General features: G+C 41.2%; 1 protein-coding gene across 1 annotated transcript in view; it reads right to left on the bottom strand.

Moving 5' to 3' along the window:
* Positions 1-18,403, bottom strand: part of LOC146616583 (calcitonin gene-related peptide type 1 receptor) — a 28,184-nt gene that overhangs the window by 4,231 nt on the left and 5,550 nt on the right. Inside the window, exons 2-12 of the mRNA XM_085375301.1 lie at positions 5,816-5,924; positions 5,134-5,287; positions 4,887-4,997; positions 4,006-4,118; positions 3,476-3,567; positions 3,244-3,370; positions 2,934-3,087; positions 2,786-2,846; positions 2,575-2,641; positions 1,355-1,573; positions 697-738 (exon numbers count right to left, since the gene is read on the bottom strand). Of these exons, the coding sequence (XP_085231427.1) occupies positions 697-738; positions 1,355-1,573; positions 2,575-2,641; positions 2,786-2,846; positions 2,934-3,087; positions 3,244-3,370; positions 3,476-3,567; positions 4,006-4,118; positions 4,887-4,997; positions 5,134-5,287; positions 5,816-5,890 (1,215 nt within the window). The 5' untranslated portion in view covers positions 5,891-5,924. The remainder of the gene's footprint in view (positions 1-696; positions 739-1,354; positions 1,574-2,574; positions 2,642-2,785; positions 2,847-2,933; positions 3,088-3,243; positions 3,371-3,475; positions 3,568-4,005; positions 4,119-4,886; positions 4,998-5,133; positions 5,288-5,815; positions 5,925-18,403) is intronic.

Here is an 18,403-nt window from a genome sequence, read left to right as displayed (position 1 = left end):
ATAATTTTCAGTCTGTGGAGAGCAATGCTGGAGAAGTAGTCCGACTTTTGTCTTTACCTAACAGCTGTAAGCACAAGCTGATTTTATTTTAAAATGTTTATTGAAAAATTGCTTCTCTGCTGTAATTGACCTTCCTTTAATCTACTGTAAGCTCCATTTTTTAGGTATAACCACAGGGAAAGCAAGTAGAAACAATGCATTTGCAAGGATCCAGAATCATAGGTGTTGATTTATTTTTACCATTTATTACTAAATGCCCAAAGATGATGTCAGCTACTTTAGTAATTCGCTGACCTGGACTGAAGTTTCTTGGGTTGTAGAAAATGAAAGGTAACATTCCTAAACTTTTGCATCACCAGCATTTTCTTTTTTTTTGGTCTGACAAAAAAGTAAGACCTTTGAACAAAGGTGTACTTTGGACAGCCCATTCCAAGAGTTTTTAATTTAACATGCTAGATTATTCTCTAGGGTATCTTTGCTGTAATTTCATTCAGTGTAATCAAGCTGGTAGCCTGAAATGTTATGACTACATATTAGTTTCCCCAACATTGGAAGAGTAGCACCAGGGCAATGACCCTGTCAACGCATGACCCTTCTCAACCATGAGGTCAGCACAAGTGTGGGATAGGGTGTGTACACGTGTTGAAATATCTAAAAAAAAAAAAAGAATAATAAAAGGGCATAACCCTGTCTTACTTCTCCATTGAAAAAGCAGAAGATGGTGGCCACAAGCAGACCCTGGAATGAAAAAAAAAAACATATTAAAAGAGAGATGACATACAGCTTACTAATTGGTCTCAGGAAAGTCATTTGTAGACAACATCTTAGGGTCTAAAGTGCTGTGAAGCAGGGAAACTTAAGAGGTCAAAGTGAATACATTTTGAAAGCTGATTCAGGCTGTTACTCAAGACATTTTCCCTGGACTGCGCACACTGGGACAGCTCAAGATGATCAGATAACGCTTCATCAACATCCAACGGATTTCAGTCTCTTTCAACTCAAATAATTTGTGCCTTACTTCCTGCTGTTCTTGCCTGGGCTAGACAAACAAAGTCTTTTCTCTGGCTAATGAGAATGTTTGACTCTTGTTAAAAGCTAGAAAACAATGAGGTTAATGTCCATTTAACAAATGATTTTATTAAAATACATGTCTCAAGCACCGAAGGAGACAAAGCAATCAATTTTCATAATAAAATAAATATGCATGATAGAATGACAACAGAACTACACAAACAGAACAGTTAAAGACTGCCGTAGATGCCACAGGCAGTCGGCTTTCTATGCTTTATATGAATGTGTAGAAATGACGAGAATCCCCTCAAACCTTCACACTGATTAATAACCGCTGTCTCACCTGGTAATGCATGAGTATGTGCATGATGTAGTCATATATTTCCGAAGAGACCCGTCCCTCTGGCTTGTAGGGAAGCAGGACGTACTGAATTCCAAGCAGAGGGACCAGGATGAGCGTGGCTCTCACGGCTTTCATGTACAGACTTGATTCTGCTTGATGGGTCACCTTCAGTTTGGTGATGAGAACTCGCACGATGTTGAGTAGAAAGAACAAATTAACCTAAAGGGGGAAGTCATATATAAATCAGCATTACAGTCTAGTATTTTGATAGGATGTGAAAACAAGCAATGCCTCAAGTATAAGAGCATAAAGAGCAGTATGGCAATTTCTTATAAGAGGTGAAAATCTTTATTGGTGACATGCTTGTTAGACACTGTTTACTTGCTGTAGGTTATACTTTTTTGTCCTCCTCTTGAGGAGTTTCCTCAGATTTTTTTAAGGGCACAATGCACATCATGCCGATTCCTCTGAAAATAGTCTGGTACAAGGACTGGACTGAAAATGTTGAAAGACGTTCAGCCCGGAGAACTATTGCTTAAGACCACTTCTAAAATATTACAAGTACTTCTAGTTCATTGGAAGCAAATGATAAAGAAATCAAAACTTTTGTACAGTACTGTATTTGAATTATTAAGAGACTACAAAGCTTCTTTTAGGCATCATTTCTTTAAACACGTCAATCCTAACAAGACAAGTGTTAACAAAAAAATCAAAGAGGAATGTTTGCTTTTTCTAATAAGCCGAGAAAGTCTTCAGTTCCGTTACTGCAGTATTATAAGACACCGAGTCTACTTCTGATACACGGTAAAGTTAGGAAACCTACACATAACATTTTAAAGGATGTTGGAGGCTGAACATTTAGTACAGACTGTCCTAAGGGACCAGCGTTCTCTGAAGCATGCTCCAATGTGCTGATTAGGTGAATTCCTAGAAAACAACATAAGCTTGGGGACCAGTGGGTGGATTCTCAAAGGGGAAGATGCATTGATTTCACAAGACAAACACACTTATGCATGTTCTGAGACTGTCCTGCTCACAGGACCCCCCACAGAGTCCACTCAGAGGAGGACAAAAGCAGCTTATTGTACTCTTTGCGCAACAAACAGTGTGGCAAGAGAAACATGAAACAAATCAGCTGGTTTATTCTAGTAAATAGATATATAGTGAATTACTTGTTGAAACTGATTGGAGTTAGGAAAGAAAAGAAGTAGTATTCTTACCAAAAGAGCAGCACAGATGGGGCCGTGGATGATGTAGAGCAGTGATGTTTTTGAGCTAATCCAGCAGCTGCAGAGGAGAGCAGTACAAAAAAGGTTTACACAACAGTAACGTTGCATCACATAACAGCAAATCTATCACAGCAATCTGTGGGTTTCCTTAAAAAAATATTATACAGGAGAACTTCTTGCACAAGCATTGGCGTTAACTCACTTGTCGTTGTAGTAGTAGCTCCGAGCGACGGCATGTATGGTGGCTGGGATAAGAGGAAAGCCTGCAAAACAAAGTGAGCAAGTTAGGTAAAGAAAGACCCTTCAGTTAGAAAAATGTAGTGATTAGCTGACTGATATCCTCTTCTTACCCCATCCTAGGAGATAGTACCACATCAGATGCTGCTTCTCAGCAAACACTGCCACCACGATGAGAGTGTGCAAATATATCCCCTCACACAGCATCCAGAAGTAATTACAGCCAAACAGGTACAGGTGAATAAACTGGGACACTTTACAGCTTGTCTGAGGAAGGAAAAGACATAATAAATGTGGATTTATAGCAATTGATTTATGTTTAATATTAAACTAGAATGACCGGTGTAATGGTGCACATTAAACTAATAGAGACATTTGTGAGGCTACAGTCAAGTGAATCAATACAAATAATAAGAAACTGACTGGATTCCTCTGCACGAGCTCCTGGTTGTTGGCCACTGCAGTCAGCAAAATGATGGTGATCACAGAGTTCAGAACAAAAGAGAAGAAGAGGTTCTTATGAAGGGTGATCCTTTGACAGCTCAAACTCCTGGAAAAACAGAAAACTGAAGTTATGCCACAACGCTTTTATGTTATGCACAGACTGAGAAGCATCCGTCTATGGAAGTCGCGCATATAACAGAAGTTGACTCACTTGAAATGGAAAAAAATTGCTAGGGAGATGAGGAGGGAAGTCAGAGACAGCCCATGTCCTATGAGGGCAAGGTAGAAAAGGTTCATTGCAGTCTGAAAAGAAACAACAGATGGAAATTAGGTTATCAGGCTGTAATCTCATTATCTTTCTCCAAATGGCTACTTGACTAAGCATCAACATACATCTCAGCATTTGCACTGAAAGGCTCTTGAAAATGTTCCATTTGTCTTTTAATATTTATAATTTCAAGCTGATGGGTTTTTTTATGAACCAGTTACAGGAAATTATAGTACAGTGCAATTATAATATAGTTTCTCCTTGTGTCCAAAAAAAAAAAAGGGGGGGGGGGAAATTGGGCCAAAGCAGAACAAATTCCAGCCTGTATTTGGTCACCAAGCAGACATGCTGTGGTGTTCAGAGCGTGCAGAGCCCCTCACAACCACATCACATGGCCATCAAAGCCATACTTTTCCTATTGTTGATTATCTAACATTTAAACTCAGTCCTACCTACTGCCATTTTCAACCTACCATTCTGCCTTCTACAGTGTGCTCATTGCAGCGGGTGTAGTTGGTCCATGTCCTGTTGCTCTCCGGATGCAGAAACCATTGACCACTGTCAGTGCAAATCTTTGTGACCATCTCTGCAGAACAAAAAGTGGTAAATAATTTAAATGTATTATTCTGATTTTTCCAGTAGAAGGTAGAGGCAGATGAAAAAGAAAAACACCATTATGGATGGAGCTAATGAAAACGTCAATTAGAAGAATGAAATCTAATTATAAGCCTGCACATCCTGTTGACGGTTGCGGTTGACTGAATGTGGTTAAGAAGTCCCCGGACGCTTAAATCAAATTTACTGTAATAAACAGTGATGTATTTACACCACTCCATACACGCATAAGTTAATAATCACACACACAAAAACCCTGCCTCATTAACAGAAGGAGCTGAAGTCAGTGATTTAATACACATTTAATACACTAAAAATTACAAATCCTGTGTTAATACTGAGAACAGAGCTTTTCTGCTTCATGGCCATTTGCTGTAATTGGTATTTACATTCAGTGTGTGAGCATAGTGTGAGGTATAGTCTTTGCTTTTTTCACTTAGAAAGATTCAAGCTAAAAGGTGAAGCAAATTTATACATGAAGAACAGTCATTAATCATGAAGAGCTCCCCTCAGCCTGCGAAATCTGTTACATAATACCTTTTGTGGTTCTGGAGAGCTTTAACCTTGGTGATATAATAAGTGTTATCTTGGTTTGGGCTTTTGTTTTTTTACTAAAGGCCTTCAAAGTTATGAATGAGGACCTGAAAGCCACAACAAGGAATAATCATCAGAGTAAGTTGTCATCTGTAAATCTGCAGGTGGATGAAGAAAATTGGCTGCTAGAAGCTGCAGATCTCACCTGATGGATCAAAATCCTGGAAGTAGTCCGGGCAGTGCTGCTCGGATGTAACTCCTGCTTTGGTGTCATCCCAGCAAAGCCAGCCATCCCACGTGCGATTGCACACAGGTTCTAAAAACACAGACATCATTTTAAGAGCTTTTTTGCTCTTCACATTTGGAACATTGCAAACTAAGAATTGAAGAATAGATTTATAGAATTTTGAAAGTAGGGTTCTCTTAACCAATTTCAATCAAGACAGCTTTACCTTGTCTGCTGTGGGTATTTTCTTTCATTAACTTTTGATAGCACTCAAACTGGGCTGTGACTATCTTGTTCCTGGTGACCGTAATGTCATTGTAGACACTGGTTGAAGCCTGCTGCTGGGTTTCATTGATCGCCAGACTTGCCTTCACCATAAACTACAAGACAGGTGAGAAAAAATAGAAATCCACTCATTTTTTTAAGCTTTACAAAGTAGAATGAGAGATATGTTATGGTACAGTGCAACAGAAACCAAGTAAAAGAAACAAGTGTATAAATTCTCGCTCAGTGAGAGGGTACAAAAAGTACTGTTGGTTATGTTTAAAATGAGTAAAGATGTCTCTGAGCCATCTTTGGTTATGTACTTGCGAACCCTCTGGTGATGCATTAGTCTAAAACAGTCAACACATACTACCAAATGCAGGAAAAGGGAGTCATACTTAGTGATTCATTAAAGTCAGTTGCGCTGCATGGAAACTATGACATCTATGCCTTAGTATTGGTGCACAGATGTGTCCAAACACCAACCTGAAGCTGCATTTTTTGTCCTTTAAAGGATAACATCAAACATAAACAGCCTAGCAGTACATAACTCTCTGAGGTAGAATTAAAGGTGGTTGCTGTATTTATGAAATTTAGATCAGTAAGAACTAAACTGTGTCTTGTGTGCATTTTGGCTGACCTACCGCTGCTGGATTACACAGCAGTATAAGCGCTACCATCCAAATCTGTCCAAAGCCATCCAACTTCCTGTCAGCCATTTCAGAGCTGGACGATGATTTACAAACTGCAGACCTGCAATGGAAAGCAAATAATTAAACATTAACATTAGATAATCATTAAAATGTAATAAAATGTCCTCATAAAAAAGGCCCTTCTTATATATAAGATGACACTGGAATGACACTGAATAGTCTAAGTGGATAAGAGTGAGTTGACCTTTGCTAAATGTTCATTAAGTTTCTGTTTTTCCAGTTCAGGACATCAGCTGAGTTAGAAAATTTACTGAATCATTAAATACAACAAATTTATTCTGTGACCAAAAGAAACTTTGTAACAAGAACTTGGCCGAATCAGTTTGTTTTAATACCGAGGATTAACTACAGCAAAGCACTGTACAGTATGTTCTCCCAATAAACAGCAATATAACGTGCCCTCACTCTCCATGTTAGGTCAGCTTGGAATTACAGGCTCCTGTGATGTAGCTTTTTGGCATAGTATTCAAGGGAACGCACAGCTGAAAAAATAAGCAGCTGTAATCAACCCAACAAAGCCGTATCAATCAAAGGAAGTGGTAAAAGTCTTGTAAGCACAGTACAGGCTTAAAATCTCCTGTTCCTACTTCTGCGTGTGTTTTGTAAGCCAAACTTCTTTTGGTTTGCAGTCCATCATAAATTCTGACAGCACTTATAAATCTGTTAGTGGGTGCAAGTTGCACCTCATCAAAGCAGAATCCCATAAGGTTGTTTGCAGCAAAGCTGCTGGCCACTGGGATTTCATGACAAGGCTGTGGAATAGCAGATGAGAGAAAATTCAAATAGAAGCATATCCCTCAGGTTCTACAGATTTGCTTTGCAAAACAGTGGGTTTACTAATGCTCGGGTAGCTTTAGATAGTTTAAGCGGCTTATGTTTGACTTGGAGTTAAACGTCTAAAACCTGTGATGCAAATGTACAAATATATCACAGCATGAGGAAGAAATGCTGTACTGGCACCAAGATAACCTGAGATAAGTTGTTACCATTGCTAACAATTCAAATCAATAGGTTCTTGTGGCAGTGAGGCTTTCGGTGGGTAACAAGCTTGAGAATGGGAGACAGAGAGAGAACCTGATCCCCAGGATAATGATATGGCATGCAGGAATAGGTTAGTGAAATTTAATAACATCCTTCATACCCTAAAGGAACTAGGTCACCTGTAGGTCACTTTTATTTGCAACATCTGAAGTCTGATTAAGTTTGCTGAAATGTTATGAAGCTGCAGACCAACCGGTGCTCTTCTCTTTAACCAGCAAACAAATCCACAATATCCCAAGCAGTAAAGCTCAGCTCCAGATAACTGGGACGATGTTGCTATTTGCATCTAGTGATGTAGTTAGAAGACCATCTCAACCATCACTGCATATATTACAGATGAATGTTTTTAACTTTCTGTGATCATTCGCATGCAGAACAGTCAGGCCTATGTTTAAACTTTTATTGTAGCACATGACATAATCATACCCCGCCTACCCCATTCTCCCTCCAAAGTTGCTTGTCTGCACTTTACATTCTCAAAAGTATCAGAAACAGGTGTGCAGGGTCGCTTTATGTGAACCAGAGCAGTGTTTCCCCACAGACTCACATTCCGTTTGTGGGACACACCTATAATGAGTTGTAGACTAATTCCATTTATAAGTTTCTCTTTTGGAAACATTTTAATTACCAATTATACACTCAGCAATATAATCAGCTGCCTTTCCTGTGAGCATCGCATCTGGATGAAGAGCTGAAATATTCACTGCTTAGTTACTTGAACCTTACAGTCACAGAAAGAAGAAGAAGAAGAAAAGTGGGGGGAGCAGCACAGACATCAGTCAGTACATTAGAGAGAGATTTGACCCATTTCATTCTCACAGCTCTATCTGCAGCTCAGTCACAGAAGATGCTGATGCAGCGTCTCCTCAAGTCTGCTCACATTTAAAAGGAGGCAGAAGAGGGGTTTACTGAAAGTGTTTAACTCTTTGCAACCAATTTCACTCGAGTGACAGTCCAACCTCCAGCAACCTCTCACCAACCAGTTGTGGAATAGTCACTAGTGGGCAGCAGTTTCCAGGGTCTTTGACGGGTCTTTAGACCTGTGTGAATAAGGCTTTAGCAATTGATTCCACGGCGACTGCCAGCAACAACTTTTGGTCAAGTAATATTTATTTTTCTCTTGTAACTGGTAATTATGGTACCAGGTGGTTGCTAATCAGTCTCTGGGCCTGTGTTACTGAGTCTTTAGAAGAATGCCAAACTAGTTTCAATTCAGTTTTCTTTACATAGCATGAAATCACAACAACAGTGGCTTCAAGGCACTTTGCATTGTAAGGTAAAGACCCTACAATAATAAAGAGAAAACGCAACAATCAGACAAATCCATATGAGTAAGTGCTTTGGCGACAGTGGGAAGGAAAAACTCCATTTTAACAGGAGGAAACCTCTAGCAGAACCAGGCTCAGGGAGGTGACTGAAGCAGAAATACTCAATCATGGGAATTCCCCAGCAGCCTACACCTATTGCAGCGTAACTAAGGGAGGACTCGTGGTCACCTGATCCAGCCTTAACCATATGCTTTACCAAAAAGAAAGTTTTAAGCCTAATCTTAAAAGTAGAGATAGTGTCGGTCTCCTGAATCCAAACTAGAAACTGGTTCCACAGAAGTAGGGCCTGAAAACCGAAGGCTCTGCCTCCCATTCTACTTTTAAATACTCTAGGAACAACAACAAGTAAGCCTGCAGTGTGAGAGCAAAGAGCTGTAATGGGGTGATATGGTTCTAGAAGATCATTAAGATCCATACGATACAATGGCTTATCAATACAATAAAAAAGATACAAATTCTCAGCTGTGATGATGTGTGAATAGAATAGTCCCCCTGGGATCCCCCTGCTTTCATATTGATATTTCACTGGCCAGTACACTACACCCATCAATCAGTATTCCAGAGAGAAAACTGACCCTGTTTATTCTCATAGTGGTTTTCACATTTGCCTAACAAGCAAAAGAGCCTTACTTCAATGCTGGAGGTAGACACAAATCCCTTTGGGGTTGGCTCAGAAAGGGCATCCCAGTGCAAAAACACTGCCAAATCAAACATGCAGGCAAGCCCGCAGTGGCGATACCCTTCTGAATAAGGAGCAGGTGAAAGTAGCTTTTATTCCCACACAGGTCCCCACACTGCTCAGTCACCAAAGGGACTGGCTGGCTCAGTGCTCCTCAAGTCTGCTCAGAGTTAAAACAGCATTAAGCTGAGACAGAGGAGGGACTTACTGAAAGTGGGATTGTAAAACATTATGGTGATGTGCAAATTAGAAACAGCCAGGAAAAGATCAGCTGCTCTGTCACGCTCGCACACAGTCAAACACACAGAAATGCACAAACACACACAGACACACAGCCCTACTCTGTCAAGAACCCCAGCTGTTTCTTGGCAAGTTTTTTTTAATATAAATACAGTGATACAGAGGATGCATCATTTCAGACAACCTGTGCGTGTGTGTGTGAGTGTGTGTGTGCACGCATGTGTGCGTGCATGTACGTTATTGTTTTAAACTGATAATATTGTACCATTTAACTAACAGTACATGTGGTGACTTTCCCGCATGTCACGGTGGAAATTTCACATTTAATATTCACTCTCAAGCCATAACACATAACAAATACCTTTTTATCAAAAGTAGTCTTAAACAAGCTATGACAAGACTTCATAGAAATCTCAGTGATGTCAGAAACTATGCTTACTTGTTGAAATGATTCTGAGAGAGAAAATGTTAATTATGTGTGCTCCAACACAACTAATAAATAAGCAATTGTGAGAAATATGCAACAATGCTACTGAACTTCTGCAGTAAACAGAAAACAGAGCATGATCCACCAGCAGTGCCACATACTGTGTGATCAGAACAGCTGTTCTGTGTAAGCCTACGTGCAGCTCTCACTGTGCTCCCATCACAGCCTGCTTTGTGGACATCATTTCACCTTCAGCTGGTTCAATCCTGTGTGGGGGTTTCTGGAGCAACTTTGGACAGCGGAAATTTTTATTATTGCATTTCCAAATAAAATTAATAAATTCATGACTAGGACAAAAACAAGTGCATTATGCTGCTAACACAACTTTGTGTGTGTTACACAGTGTTCTGTGTAAAATATGTAATACATTATGCACACAGCATGCAATTAATTAGAGTGAACGTGATGTCTTTGATATGCTGTTTAGCAACGGTGGTGATTCTTAAAGCAGAGCCAAAAAAAAAGCCAGGAATTGAATGGAATCCATGAAGTGATATTGATAATGGAATTGGAACCACTATTTTCTTATTAATTCCCATCCCTAATTCTGTGCTTATACACACAGTTTTACACAGACACAAAATAAGCTCTTGGTTAATTAAACAACCCGATCCATTTAACTGTGTACTTAACTACAGAGCCTTGCAGCTAAAACTGTTATTATACTACTAGTATAATAATACCAGTAGTGTCCCTGCTGTTAGCTACAGAGAAAAAAAGGATCCCTCTGATTATCTGCCACGTCTGTCACAGCCAGGGCTAATCTAAAGAAGGGCATCAAAAAAGCCAAACACCATTACAAAAAGAAGGTAGAAGAACACTTCTCCAACTCCAACCCCCGACGCATGTGGCAAGGACTCCAGACCATCACAGACTACAGGACCACCAAACCCTCCCCCGCATCCTCTGATGTCTCCTTCCTCAACGAGCTCAACAACTTTTATGCTCGTTTTGAGCGAGGGAACCCCACAACCACAACCAAAGCAGACATGACGCCAGACCACCAACCTATGACTCTCTCCCCCACCGATGTAGGAGCGGTGCTGAGCAGGATCAATGTCCACAAGGCTGCAGGCCCTGATGGCATCCCCGGGCGTGTTCTCAGAGCGTGTTCTGGGGAGCTTGCAGGAGTGCTCACAGACATATTCAATCTGTCCTTGGCCCACGCTGTGGTACCGGCCTGCTTCAAATCCACCTCCATCGTCCCGATACCCAAAAACTCCAACCCATCTTGCCTCAATGATTACCGCCCAGTAGCACTCACCCCCATCATCACTAAGTGCTTAGAGCGACTGGTCCTAGCACACTTCAAATCCTGTCTCCCCCCCACCCTGGACCCCCACCAATTCGCATACCGCCAGAACAGGAGCACAGAGGATGCAGTCTCCATCGCAATGCACTCTGTCCTCTCACACCTGGACAACAACAACACCTACGCCAGAATGCTGTTTATAGACTTCAGTTCAGCATTCAATACAATCCACCCCTCACAACTCATCAGGAAACTGACAGACCTGGGTATCAGTTCCCTCATCTGCAAATGGTTACTGGACTTCCTGACCAACCGCCCCCAACATGTCCGGCTGGATAACCGCTGCTCATCTACCATCACAATGAACACCGGTGTACCACAAGGCTGTGTGATGAGCCCTTTCCTCTACTCCCTCTTCACCCACGACTGCAGACCTGCTGGTGGTTCCAACACCATCATTAAGTTTGCAGATGACACCACGGTGATTGGCCTCATCAGTGACAACGATGAGGCCGCCTACAGGGAGGAGGTGGATCGTCTGGCTGAGTGGTGCGACAGAAACAACCTGCTGCTTAACACCGAGAAGACCAAGGAGCTCATCGTGGACTACAGGAGGAATGCTGACCCACATCCACCCATCCACATTAAGGGGACGGCTGTGGAGCGTGTGAGCAGCTTCAAGTTCCTGGGAGTCCACATCTCCGAGGATCTCACCTGGACGACCAACTGCTCCAAGCTGGTCAAGAAGGCTCACCAGCGCCTCTTCTTCTTGAGGACTCTGAGGAAGAACCACCTGTCCTCAGACATCCTGGTGAACTTCTATCGCTGCACCATCGAGAGCATCCTGACCAACTGTATAACAGTCTGGTACGGGAACTGCTCTGCCTCGGACCGGAAGGCGTTGCAGAGGGTCGTGAAAACTGCCCAGCGCATCGCCGGAGCACCACTTCCTGCCATAAAAGACATCTACAGGAAGCGGTGTCTGAAAAGGGCTGGGAAAATCATCAAAGACCCCAGTCACCCATCACATGGACTCTTCACCCTCCTGCCCTCTGGGAGGCGCCACAGGAGCCTCCGGACTAAGACCACCAGGTACCGGAACAGCTTCTTCCCCACAGCTGTCAGACTCCTGAACTCTGCCTCCTGACATCTGACCCACGTTAAACTCATGGACTGAACATACACACCCACAATGGACAACTGTACCCTCAAACACAATAATAACATGGACTGAACCACCACTCACAACCACTAGCACTTTATATAGCCTCTGTAGAAATTATCCACATATCTCACTTATCTTAACTGCACTACTGTATAGCTCTGTGTAAATAATCATTCTGTACATTCGATAATCTTTAATCCTACAACTGTTTACAACTTGCATAGTTCCCATTTCTGTATAGCTGTATATCCCAGATTCTGTAAAGTTATTTATTTCATATTCTGTATAGTTTTTTCATATTTATATCCTGTTCATATCCTGTACATAGCTTGTACTCACTACAGCCTGTACATACTTATAGTTATAGAATATTCACAACATACTTCATACCGTGTACATTATAACATACCATAATAGACCCATTTCTGTAATATACTCACATATCTATATTATTGCTAATATATATTGTAATATATCTATATCACTAAAGCACTTCTGGATGGATGCAAACTGCATTTCGTTGCCCTGTACCTGTGCATGTGCAATGACAATAAAGTTGAATTCTATTCTATTCTATTCTAATCCTCTTGATGACTCTCTGTTACATAATCCTTGTGGTTTGTCTGTGTTTACATTCATGTACTTAACTTTTACTATGTCTCTATGTCCTATTAATGCTGCTATTATGGAGGTAATGAGAGCTCAACAGCTGTAGCAGCGGGCTGGCGTTATCGTGACACAGTCCAGGACAGCACTCAGACTTCCCACAAGTCTTTTTAAAGAAAGAATTGTTTTTAGAGTTCTTAAGAAAATGAAAACTTCTCGCTTTTACTTCATCCTAAGACTGAATACTTATTTTGTTTTCCATATTCGTGTAGATACAAACAAAATGGAAAATTTTGGACATTTGATTTGCAACTATTTCGCAAACTTCATAAACATGTTTCGGCTAATTGCAGCTCAAAACCAGGAGAGCAGCCTCCACAGAGGCACAGCACTTGATTATTGATCTGTTTGGGTCAACTTTATCCAACAGCAGACCAGTGCAAACTGTAGGTGGTCCACTATTATCTGTAGTACCTCAGAGTGTTTCACTGAAGTGGTTAGTCATGTACACTTTACACAAGAGATGACATCACCTACTACATCTGCAAGCAGAAAGTTACCCAGAAAAAACAGCCTATGTATAACATCTGCCGTCTTCTCACCCAGTGCCAGAGCCCAGCCTGCACTTATCAACTCCCACTGTCCCTGCAGAGATGTTATGCTGCACTGTAAACATCCTTTTGTACTCACAGGATGTTTGGCGCCCTGCACACCAAGTTCCATCAAGTTCGGCTCAGTGGCATTCGGAGAACCTTTAGGCTGGTAAAGGCCAGTAACTGCATTACCGTCTCAATCTATAGCATGGATATGGGATTAAACGGAGCGGGAAGCAGGTACTGGGAGCCGATTAAACCTCTGCTTGCAAAAGATGCCGCCAAGATTTATTCCTGTTCTGTCTACGGCAAATTTGATTAAAAAAAAGACGCAATTATGAAACAATTCTTCTTCAAACAATATTTGCACTAGTAGCTGACCATATTTTAAACAATAGTAAGTGAATCAGAGAAAAGAATAATCCATCACAAAAATATTATGTAAAGTGATCAGTTTTACTCTCTGCTGAAAGATAAGCAAAGAAGTGCAAAATGAAAAGATAAATGATGATAATGATGCTGTGCTGTTACACTGCAATGTTTGCAAAACACTGTTATCGGCCTTTGAGAGCTTCGCACAAATCTGGTCACTGGGGTATAGAGGTCTTGAGTGTCCTATGCTTGCTCTGTAAACAAGAGATGAGACAAGATAAACAGCAGAGTTGTGCCTTCTGGAACTAATTCCATATCAGTCATGCCATCATTTACCATGTCAGTACACACAGAGCCAGGGAAGATTTGGTGTGTGGACACACGTTTCAAGCACAGATTCAGTAGTCAATAGCCTATAGTACCAAACGGCCCGGTCGTTTGGTACCATGCCACAAGCTCGGGTGTGAAATGTATGGTTTGCAGGGTTTCTATCATCATTTTTTTTAGCGTTTTTATCATTAACTCGGTTTCCCTGGGTCTTTTCCCGTGTGTTTTTTGAATTTGAAATTCAGTGCACGGCTTTTGTTTAAAAACATGAAGGACTCTCTATTTAAGACCTGAAAACAGGTTGTAGCAAGTACAGAAATAAAAATGATTCTTTTGGTGAGAGCAAACCACTCTCTCTCTAGACACTCATTATCATAGTCTGTATTACAGCAGCACATGTCCTTGGTCTGTGCCTTCATAAGCCAGCGTACACATTTGTTGAGAAAATGAGTACTTCAAGTGCAGTACATCATTCCAAACGAACAACTAGCATACAATTACATACAATAAGAATTACTCATTATGACTGACAATTACTTATAACCCTTCTTTTATCATGTTTGTGCACACTTTGCAGCCACAATCTTCATTTCCTCCGACACAAAATGGATTATTTAAACAGAGCCGTTCTGACAAGGAAGACTTAATGTGTTCAAGGAGTAATGGAAGCGTTCCTACCTGCTTGGTTTTACACCGTTTTACTGCATTATCGCAGGCTGATTATTATTTTAGAGGACAGAGGAGGGTCTGTGAAAGAGGAAATGCTAAGAAAGGAAAAATCTGCATGCCTTTAAATGATGCTGACCACGAATATACGGGAAACAAGAGTGACAAACCCAAAAAACACGAGGATGTGAGAACACGGTTCCTCTGAGAACTTCCCTTCTGATTAACAGGGCCAAATTTAGCTGTTGGATGTTTTCCACAGGATCAGCTGTACGTGTAGCTTTTATCCATGTGAGTGAACATGCCTGAATAGGAGTTCAGCCTTACAGCAACTGATCTTACCAAGCCTGGGACATGAGAGCAGACTTCCCAGTTGCCAGGGGCATCACCAGATGTCTGGAAAAACAACAGCATTCCCACACTAATGTGAAGGAGGAGTCCTCTTTGTTGCATGAAAAGACTGCTGCAAATCTCCTTCCACCCACCCCGACTAAAGCAATGCAATATTCTTTGCATTAACAGGGCAGGAGGGGGGCTGTGTTCTTGTGGTTTTGAAATAGACAGCAACTCAGATACCAAAACATTCATGTCATTTCATTCACACCCTCACAAGCATGCCAGTGTCCTTAAGGCAAGCACGTGGATCTATTTATGACGGCGGTGTTGAAAAGAGTGAATTCTAAAACTCATCTCCACAACTAAGGAAGGACAGGCTTATGGTTGGATGATGCCAGATGTTGTACAGCAATTAGGGAAGTGTGAAGACTCCGAGCCTGCATAGGGAAATGCATGTGCAACTAAACATCTTGGGGAATTATGACTGTTCAAGGAATTTGAAAGTATGTGTCCTTCTGTTATACCACTATCACTTTGGGGGAGACTATGGCATTGTTATGTTTTTGACAGCAACAGCTGAGCCGGGAACTGTAGGAAAGCATTTACGGGAATGTCATATAGCAAATGGTCTGAGGTCAGGGATTAAACCATGAACTTGCTGCTCAGTGCATCTGGGCCCATGTGTTATGCATCCCAACCATTCTGTTATTGCCACATATAGATACACCTAGTACTTCTGCAGTTTTGCAGAGCAGTAGGGCGATCGTGGCTGAAGAGTTGGGAGTTCGCCTTGTAATCGGAAGGTTGCCGGTTCGAGCCCCGGCTTGGACAGTCTTGGTCATTGTGTCCTTGGGCAAGACACTTCACCCGTTGCCTACTGGTGGTGGTCAGAGGGCCCGGTGGCACCAGTGTCCGGCAGCCTTGCCTCTGTCAGTGCGCCCCAGGGTTGCTGTGGCTACAATGTAGCTACCATCACCAGTGTGTGAATGGGTGGATGACTGGATATGTAAAGCGCTTTGGGGTCTTTAAGGACTAGTAAAGCGCTTTAATAATACGGGCCATTTGCCATTTTACTCTTGGCTACGTTCAGAGGATTACAGGATTTTTCTGTCAGACTTGGATGTTTGCAGTTTTTCGGATGAGCATAGGTGAATCTTTATGAAGTATTGTTTAGTGTTGGTGTTTCTTTGTCTGCTAGGGGAGGTGAAACTAGTTGAAAATACATTCTTGGCATGTGACATAACCTTTAGTGGTGATGATAAAGTTTATGTTAGAAATATTAATAGTCACACAAAGAATACACACAAACATCACAAAAACGCACTTAAACGAAAAGAAAAGTAAAAGGTTACGTGTGACATTTTTTGTTCTGAATGTCAAGTATGTGTTGGCTTTAAAAGAGTCCTGCAAGCAGAGTTTTGAGGCATAGTTCTAATTATGCCAAGTATTCAGTGCCTGTGTGCAGCAGCTGAGCTTTTCCCCTTTGTTCCTACCCTGTAATCAGCTCCTGTCACCCCACATTTATTGTTGTAACTATGCTAATAAACTATCAAACTGTATAAATGACTTAAAAAAAAACTTATGAGTGGGCCAATTACATCAGTAAAATGCTGCTTATGTGCCAGTGATTCAGTATGAATTGAATATTTCAAACACAGGTGAAGGTTTTCTGAAAATTGATTCATTGTATTTTCAAACCTTTTAAATCACAAAGTGACTTAACAACTGAGAAAGCAGGAGTCAACACAGAGGATTCAATTCAATTCACAGCAACTGCCACCTCAAGGACATTTTATCATTAGTTACAGACCTAAAATATTAAACCAAAGCATTCAAGAACCAGGTTAATGTCACAGCACACCACTGTGACCCCTGTGTGACCCTCTCAGGTGTTGCCTGGGTTTAATTGCTGATTGGCTACTCCTGATGAAGTGTGGTGTATGGAGGGCTGAGGCTTTATGCTCACTGGGCTGTAAGTGTTTTAGCCAAGCCTATCAAGTAATTTGAAACAAAAAGGAATGTTTCTTAAAACTCTGATATCAGTCTCCACATCATGTTGTGGGTTTTGAGCCGGGTCGCAACTCATGTAGACAGCACAGCAATACTCTGCAGTACTTTCACACAGTAGCCTTCTTTGAACCCTTTAAAAATACAGCTGAGTACTGTACTACAACTACTACTTAGAACTATTAAATGTTTTCTGTGTGGACAACATAAAATACTAGATTTTTTTTTTTTTTTAAAACACAGATGAGACATGGCCTAACCCGTTAGTGATCTTTGGAGTTACGCTCTAGGGAGGTTACTGATAGGTGATGAAAGAAAAGGGGGAAAAAAAATGGTGACCGTCTTGCTCTGGAGGACCTTTTGCTAGTGTGGTTTGGATCTGCTTGTCCTTTTGAGGTGAGCATCACTGTGTATCATCTTTAGATGACATATGTGGTCTCATTGAGGATGACGTTTGCCCCATCCATAGAATTAGCAGTATTAATACATCAAATGAAATGTTTCTTTCTGAAAAAAATGATGTCCCATCACTTCAACAGAGTTCCAGAAACCTAAAGACTCAAATCCAAGGACTGCCCAATCTATTCTGGCAACACAGTTTTCTTTATTTGCTCAAATAGCAGTATCTTTTAGCCATGTTACATTGTAGCGGTTTTAACCTGTCCCCTGTCTTCACTAAGCTAATCTAACCATCTACATATATTTCTTACAGTTCTACTAATCCTTCTAATCCAGTTCTGCCTACAAAAACAATCACATTTCTTTCCAAAACTCTGAGATTTAAAAAAGAAATGATGAACACGATGCAGCATGCCAACAGACAAGCGTTGAATTGCTGAAGAGATAATACTGGATTTTACTCAAAATGTGAAACTGAATTCGTTTCATTAGCGTGTCCTCATTAATCTTGACAACAACAAAAAATAACAAACACCAAGGCTGTCTTCAGTTACCTTTGCATACTAAAGGTCTTAGCATAGGAAAAGGATCCTGTTCCAGAGGCCACTGGTCTGCGCAAAGGAAAAAATAGTACAAATACCTAGATAAAAATAAATCAGGCTCCGTCTTGCACTGCATCCATATAGCTGCTCTTGCAGTTGCGATGTAAATGTTTTGAAGTAGCTATACAACCACATGGATAACCTCCTGAGCATGCCCAGTGTGTAACCTGGTGCATACAGCACAGGCTGGTGGGAATGTGTGGTTAATTTCACCCGTTTTCTCCACTGCATAGAGCCACATTTTTACAGGTCACTCGACTTTCTTTGTAAAGTGCTTTAAATGCACTGACAGCTTGACAGATTTATACAATAGCTTAAACTTCCTCAGCAGAATTGTTCCCGCATTTCTGGGTGACATTTCTACATCCTAACAAGCTGCTGCTTTTCACCAAATTTATTTCCATAACTGTTTGTTTAGG

The sequence above is a fragment of the Diplotaxodon limnothrissa genome, linkage group LG16 (genome assembly GCF_057381915.1).
Source record: "Diplotaxodon limnothrissa isolate DT_005_m linkage group LG16, D_limnothrissa_male_GT1.1, whole genome shotgun sequence".
Taxonomy (NCBI): Eukaryota; Metazoa; Chordata; class Actinopteri; order Cichliformes; family Cichlidae; genus Diplotaxodon; species Diplotaxodon limnothrissa.
This window is presented reverse-complemented; position numbering and strand designations above follow the sequence as displayed.